The sequence below is a fragment of the Nannospalax galili genome, unplaced genomic scaffold (genome assembly GCF_000622305.1).
Source record: "Nannospalax galili isolate Female #2095 unplaced genomic scaffold, S.galili_v1.0 scaffold263, whole genome shotgun sequence".
Taxonomy (NCBI): domain Eukaryota; kingdom Metazoa; phylum Chordata; class Mammalia; order Rodentia; family Spalacidae; genus Nannospalax; species Nannospalax galili.
Window position 1 is genome coordinate 2814251 of NW_008350402.1, and position 8194 is coordinate 2822444.

Here is an 8194-nt window from a genome sequence, read left to right on the forward strand (position 1 = left end):
TTGAGACAGGGTCTCCCTGTAGCCCCAGCTGGCCTGGAACTCACTATGTAGACCAGGCTGGCCTCGAATTCATAGAGATCCACTTGCCTCTGCCTCCTGAGTGCTAGGATTCAAGGTGTGCGCCACCACACCAGGCATTTAGCTTTTCTTGCCAATGTTCAGAAAGCTTCTACTGCTACAGTTTATAATTAATGTATAAATAGCATGTGAAACGGTTTGTTTTCCTTTCTTATTGTGTATATATATATATATATATACATCCTGAAAGAATTCTCACTCTTGCTTGTCTGTAATTCTTCAGTGTTTCTGTAATGTTTCTGTGTGGTGTGAAGGAAGCCAGAATATATTATTCCAAAGTAAGTGTCTTTAACAGAAATGTTTCTGAACTGAAGAGTTAAGAAGCAGCAGTCAGAAAAGTTCACTGCCCTCCCCCAATTTGCCTAAAAACAGGACATAAAATTGTACTCCTGTATGTACAAGGAAGGACAGAAGTTAATCACTAAAGAGATCTGTTACCAGTTAAGGCCTGGCACTAGAGGAATCTAGCCTTACATCATTGATCTATGCACATAAACATGCTTGAGATAATTCCCTACCCTTAGAAGCCAAAAGCTAAACTTGCTGTCTGGTAACATATCTAAAATCATACTGCTTACTATTGATGATGTCAGAGTTCTAAGCCACTGTTTTGAGCTATCTTTGTTGAGGTTTTTCCTATATGATGGTCATTGCTTGCTTTAATAAATGCGCTTGGTTTGCTCTTGTTAGCTAGAAAAAAAAAAAAAGAAAAAAAAAAGATTGGGCTATCCAAGAGGTAGCCTGTTAACTAACCAAACCCCATAAATCTACCTCTCAGAGAACTTGAACTCAAAACATAGGACATAGATGTTGATTTAAGGAAGGAATGGAGGAAGCAGGGTAGCGCAGAAGGGGGAAGTGGAAGCCTGATTTATGATAGCTGAGCCTGGGGCATGGGGAGGAAAGTAGACTGTCATTAGTTCCAGTTGGAGGAAAAGGAGCAAGGCCAGAGGGTTGAGTCTCCAAAACAGCAGGTTCCTAGAAGTGCAAGACATGGAGCACTGTCACAGAGGGGCCACTGGAGCACTTGGGCTCTGACTGACATGACACTGTCCAGATGGGAGGCCTGACTATATTACTATTCCTTTATGACCCCTATCAAAAAACAAGTGGGACAGAGTGGAGGTTCCAGGCCTTTGACCCTGAGAGGGCAGGGGTCAAAGATGGTGGACATTATAAATGCTAAGTGCCCTGGCCTAGTGTAGGAGGGCCCTTAATGCCTGTTCACCATCCAAATTTTCTTCTACAGCTACTCTATTTTTTCCCAACACTCCTGACACCAAACTTGTGTGTATGTACATATATATTTACTGTATTACACTACCACACCCTCATACCTACTTCATAGATTTGTTGGAAACATTAGATAGCACAAGATTTGGAGAACCATTGTAATGACACCTCTAATGTCAATGCCTCACCAGTTTAGCAAATTTAATGTGTTGTAAACTCCTCAAACACAGAAATTATTTATTCTTTATTTATTTCCAGAAACAAATAAGGCTGGGCACAGCAGAAGAATAGACATTGTATACAAAAATGTCAGAAACAACCCCACAGCTGCTGCTCTCCTGCCAGCCCAGACAAGCTCCCCTCTTACCGCCTCCTAGGCTGGCTTTTGACTCTCAGGATCTGGTATATAGGGGAGGGAAAATAGCCTCTTCTATTCATTGGCCTAGGGCCCTTATTTAAAAAAGATAGATTAATGAAAGAAAAGCACACTAATCTATTCAGTATAAATATTCACGATGCAAGAGCTTTGTTAAAAAAGATTTTGTTTTCATTTTTAATTATGTATATATGTGGGCCTGTGTGTGGGTTTGGGCACATGATTGCAGGTGATCACAGAGGCCAGAAGAGGGTGTCAGATGTTGGAATTACAGGTGATTGTGAGCCACTTGACCTGCATGCTGGGAACTGAATTGGGCCCTCTGCAAGAGCAGTGAAAGCTTTTAACTGCTGAGCCATCTCTCCAGACCCCCAGGATCTTTTATAGGAGTAAGAAAGAGCTAAACCTGAATGTTGATCATAATAAGTTTGATGAAGAATGGAAGGGAATTGAGAAATGTGATAGGGTAGAAAGAGTGAGCTAAGGTAGTTATCAGGGAGTCGACCAGACCTCTTTGTTTAGATTCCTCTTGGCACTTCCATGTCTTATTATGTATGTAGCCCATGCTGGCCTTGAACTTGTGATCCTTCTGCCTCCCTCTTTTGAGTGGTGGGATGTGCCACCACACCCAGTTGTATGGTGCTGGAGACTGAAACCATGGATTAATGCATACTAGGCCCTCTACCAACTGAGCTACATTCCAAATCTTCAAGAAAAATTGAGTTTAACTCACAAGTTTCAGTACATGGTCCCTTGGTCCTATTGTGTTTGTGCTTGTGATGAGAGAGCATGTTATGGTAGAGAGCATGTGGGGGAGCAAAGCCATTTACCTCATGGTCAAGATGTAAAAGAGAGAAAGAGGAAGGCTCTCATTATCATCTTCAAGGGCATGTCCCCAGTGACCAGGGGACCTCTTGAAGTTTCTACCATCTCTCAATAACACCAAGCTGGAATAAAGCTAACAACACATGGGTCTTTGTTGGACATTTCAGATCCAAAGCACTATTTTTTTTATCTTATCTTGTATTTGGGGTAACATGTTCTGAAGCTAGCTAGCAGGTACCTTAACCATGATTGATTCTTTTCTCTCTGGTATCTGCTATCTCACATCTCTCTCTAAATCTGATATTTTCTCACCTCTAAGTGTCTCCAAGGCCACTCACTCTTCCTTCCCTATTAATTTTCATCCTGGACCAGTTCCATACACTCCACTGTGCCCAACTTTCCAGACAGCTTTGCGGTACTCTTGGCTGTATCTGGTTTTACGGACACTTCCACGCTGCTGGTCCTCTGAAAACAGTGACCCATTCTTGGTCATAGTGTGTCTCCCATCCACCCTAATTGTCAAGTATTGGGCACATATATGTTTGTAGCATAGAGATTAGAGTAGTAGAAGACTGGTGGGGAGAAACTGGGGAGAGGGAAAGAGAGAGACAGAGGAGAGAGATGAGAGAGCATGCAAGAGAGAGACAGAGACAGAGGCAGAGACAGAGGATGGAGGGATCTGATGTCTACATGACTGGAGAATCTGGCTTGAAATTCCTGAGGCTCAGTTTTCCTGTCTAGATTCTCTGAGCTGACAGAACCACCTTGAATCGATGCTTGTGATCAAAGTCCAGGAGAGTTTTGAGTAGCTGACACCAAAAAACTTTCTGAGTTGAACTTTGTGTAGTGAGAGATTGCTTCAGATAGATTTCATACTTTACCTAATTGGGTGAAGTCTTAGCTCTGAGCCTCTCACCAAACTTTAAATTGCTTCTGGGATAGGACATGGCCCCAGAGCCACCTGGTCCTAAGTTCCTGAGAGAATCTTTCTAGAGCCCTGGAGAGCATCTTGGAGCACAGGGGAGAGCTGCTGCTGGGCCTGGTGGCTGGGTGTGGTTCACTGGCTGCCCCAGGAGCAGCCTCTGGGCTGGGGCTCCCCAGGAGCCTCAAGCTTGAGAATCAGTTGTCCTCTCCTTATGTTACTGAGTCCTAAGCTCAGGCAAGAGCTTGCCTGGCTAGGACTCATCTTGGACCTTCCGACACTCAGGGTCAGTTAAAGACGCCACATAGTGAAACAATAGCTAAAGACTGTATGTATGCCATGGCAAGACTGCACATCCCGCTGTTACTGGGATAGCTCTGAGCTATTCAATCTGCCTGGCCTGCTGGGTTACAGCTAGATAGCATCCAGATGGCCAGGTAACCCCGAGTTAGTCACTTGTCCTGACCTTGGTAAAACGGCCGCCTCACCATTCTACTAATCTACCTCTGGAAGCAACAGGTGTAGCTTAGACTGTACCTTACACTGGGTACGCACTTAGACAACCTCTGAGTCAGTTTTCCCTAGGTGCAGGGAAAGAAACGAGGTCACATCACTGGCAACCAGTGCAGGGAGTAGACTGGGTAGGTTTGGGTGGGACAGGGCATTGTGAAATAGCACAGCTCTGAAGGCTACAACTGGAATGAAAACAGGTATGCTTTGAATGAGCCCAGAAAGCTGACTTAGGACCCATGGAGAAAGGGAAAAGTTATAAAAGGGAAGATTTCAGGTCCCTGAAAAAGTCTACTAATCCAAACTTCTTAACCACAATCCTGGGGCCTCCAGTTGTCCAGACATTTGAGTGAGGCTGAGAGATCACTGAGTGAAGAGAGGGCCCCCGTGACAGTGACTTCAGAAACTAACAGGAGGAGGCTGATTTGGGGCTCCTGGCACTAAAAGGAGATTTTCTGTAGATATAATTCCTCACCCCTAATCGCTGGTATCCTGAGGTAACTCCATCTGGACATTATATCATTACCAACTAGATAAAAGCACTCTTCCAGGATCACATGTAGTTTTCAAATGTCTCCTGACCTCAGAGCTGCTTCAACTCTTAGCTGAGAGGGTTGAGATAGGTTAGTGATTCCTAAGTTTGGTGTCCATCAGTACTGTGTGCATGTGGTGTGTGTCTGTATGTGTGTGTGTGTGTGTGTGTGTGTGTGTGTGTGTGTGTGTGTATGTGTGTATGTGTGTGTTGTGTGTCATTGTAGCCCAGGCTGCCTTCAAACTCATGATCCTACCTCGCCTCCTGAGTGCTAGAATTACAGGTATGTACCACTATGCTTGGCTAGGAACTTTTATTTTAAAAACAAAACAAAGAAACAAAATAGAAACAGACGGCCAAGGTAATTTTCCAAAGGAAGGACAGAAATCAGGTTTTGTTTGTTTGTGTTTTGTGGTGTGTGTGTGTGTGTGTGTGTGTGTATGTGTGTGTGTGTGTTTCTGTTGTGGTTTTCGCTTTGATTTTTTGAGGCAAGGTCTCAATCTATAGATCAGCCTGGCCTTGAACTCATGATCCTTCTGCCTCCTCGATCTCCTGAGTACTGGGATTATAAGTGTGGGCCTCCACACTGTGCTGAAATCAGTTTTTCTTTAAAGCTTTCCCCTTTATCTTAATTTCTTTATTTAATTATGAAATTATTTATTTATAAAATTAAATTCTAAGCTAACAGGTTTCCCAATGGTTTGTATACATATTCCATTTGTGTTGGTTCTTCTCCCCATACTCTGCTCATCTACCCGCTCCCGTTTCCACTGCACCCTTTCTCCCCACTATCCCCCCTTCCACTTTGTTCTAGTCTCGTTTCCAACTCCTCTCCCTTAAAACCTCTTTTTTTCTAGTGACATGGGCCCCTTTCTAATTTCCTGGCCTTTACCCATATTTACTCCCATCTGGATATCACACAATTAGAAGCTAAGAATCACATATGAGAGAATATATTTGCTTTTCTAAGCCCAGGTTACCTCAATTGTTTCCAGTCCCATCCATTTTCCTGAAGTTATTATAATTTCATTTTTATTTATAGCTAAATAAAATTCACAGTGTAAATTCATGGAGTTAAGAACTCTCAAAGTCTCTCTCCTGAACTTGACATGCTTCCTCTAGCAAGGTTGCATCACCTGAACCTCCCAAAACAGAGCCTCCAACTGACCAGGTGTTCAAATACTTGAGTCTGTGAGGGATACCTCACTCAAACCACCACATCCTCTACTTTATTAAATTTAATTAGCTTTTTCAAGGTCTGCTGCAGAAGTTGACTTTTAGATAATTTGGTTTCATAGTTGAATCTCAGAGAATTGTTTTGTTTTGTTTTGTTTTGAAAGGTCTTACGATGCAGCCCATGGTGGTTCAAAGTTGTGATGCTCCGGTGTCAGCCTCCTGAGTGCTGGGGTTAAGGGCCTGCAGCACCACACCTGGCTCAGAAGATAGGTTTATGGACAATATTAAAGACAGTGTACTGTGATCCCTATGTTTTGATTCAAGCAAGTCAAATAGTGGGTGTATATTTTCTGCTTTCAGTATTCATAGAGGTGAAAGAGAAAGTTTGAAATGGAATTATCTAACCAGTCTACTGTGACAGAATTTGTCCTGTTGGGTCTCTCGGCCCACCCCAAGCTGGAGAAAACATTTTTTGTGCTCATCCTATCAATGTACCTGGTGATTCTGCTGGGCAATGGGGTCCTCATCCTGGTCACCATCCTGGACTCCCACCTGCACACACCCATGTACTTCTTCCTGGGGAACCTCTCCTTCCTGGACATCTGCTACACCACATCTTCAGTTCCACTGGTCCTGCATGGTTTCCTCACTCTCAGGAAAACCATCTCCTTCTCAGGCTGTGCTGTGCAGATGTTTCTCTCCTTTGCCATGGGAGCCACAGAGTGTGTGCTCCTGGGCATGATGGCGTTTGATCGCTATGTGGCCATCTGCAACCCCCTGAGATACCCTGTGGTCATGAGCAAGGCTGCCTATGTGCCCATGGCTGCCAGTTCCTGGTTGGCTGGAGGAGTCAACTCCTTGGTACAGATCTCTCTCGCAGTACAGTTGCCTTTCTGTGGGGACAATGTCATCAACCATTTCACCTGTGAGATCCTGGCAGTTCTAAAGCTGGCCTGTGCTGACATCTCCATCAATGTCATCAGCATGGGGGTGGCCAATGTGATCTTCCTGGGGGTCCCAGTTCTGTTCATCTTTGTCTCCTACATCTTTATACTCTCCACCATCCTGAGGATCCCCTCGGCTGAGGGGAGGAAGAAGGCCTTCTCTACCTGCTCTGCGCATCTCACTGTGGTGGTCATCTTCTATGGGACCATCCTCTTTATGTATGGGAAGCCCAAGTCCAAGGATCCTCTGGGGGAAGACAAGCAGTACCTTTCAGACAAGCTAATCTCCCTTTTCTATGGACTTCTAACCCCCATGCTGAACCCCATTATCTACAGCCTGAGGAACAAGGATGTTAAGACTGCTGTGAGGGACCTGGCAGATCACAAATGCTTCACCCAGTGATGGAGGGATACATCCTATGACCCATGTGCTCTGATGGATCTCATTTGTGAATCTTAACACAACACAATGATAGGTGAGGGACAAGTTGCCTTAGAGCCGTTCAGGGTGTGGTCTTTGGACCAACAATATCAACCCCACAGGGAATTATTGGCATATAGAATCTTGTGGTCCACAGCAGAACTATTGACTTGGAATCTTCATTTTAACAAGATCCTTCAGGTCATTTATATGCATGTTAATCATATAAATGTTAATGTTAATATAATATTAACATAACATCAATGTTAATATCAAGGCTTAGTCCTCCTGGCTTCGAGTGGGCTTATCTCTAATAGCTGTGGCAGCTAGAGCTTGTCCATTACTGTTCACGTTCTTCCTCTGCCCAGACCTGCTTCCTTCAACTGCCTGTACAGGTGCTGATCTGATGAAAAGCCAGTACACGTCTGCCTTGAAGTCTTTCTATCAGTCAGCTTCAGGGGAATCAGACTGACGGAGAACAACCATTTCAACACAGGTGTTTGAATAATGTGTGTGCCATCTGTGTGTCCCCTTTCAGGTATTACCTATGCTGACTCTAAGAGACATTTACTAAGTTCCTTTTGTTTGAAGAAAAAAATTACTCCCTAAAATGTATTTGCTGATTTAAACACTTTTAATTTTCACTTCTATAAATGGTTATTAATTTGCATTTATAAGTGTTTTTATTCCTAAACAGAAAGTAAGCAAAGTTGTTTCACCTACTGGAAACAAGGGCTCAGAACTCAGGATTGTGGCAAAGACATTTAAGATCTGGAAAACACATTGACTCTTGAACACAAAACAAACAAAACAAAACAAACCTACAACACGACCATAAAAAAAGCTTGTGCTTATCTATCTATATGTTTACAAGACAGAACATTGTGTCAACTTCAATAATGAGTACATTCATGAATCTTTAAAAAATGTTTCTGAGGTAAGTTCTCACTCTAAAGCTTAGGCTGGCATTGAATTCACTATCTATTCCAGTCTGGCCTCTGACTTTCAGCCCTCCTGCCCCAGCCTCTCAAGTGCTGGGATTACACGTGGCACTCAAGAATTACGTTAAAAATAATCTGTGGATTAGGCACCTCTCCTTAGGGAGAACTCTCATGCTTTTGTGATTACTGTTAAGATATCACTGAAGTATAAGTTAAATGAATTGTCCATGAGCCAA

At 43.4% G+C, this 8194-nt stretch overlaps 1 protein-coding gene across 1 annotated transcript; it reads left to right on the forward strand.

The window, feature by feature from the left end:
* The first annotated feature begins 6042 nt into the window (after positions 1–6042).
* On the forward strand, positions 6043–6999 carry LOC103745735 (olfactory receptor 13C7-like). Its single transcript, XM_008847723.1, has one exon. The coding sequence runs from the start codon at positions 6043–6045 to the stop codon at positions 6997–6999; it is 957 nt and encodes a 318-aa protein (XP_008845945.1).
* Positions 7000–8194: the final 1195 nt, after the last annotated feature.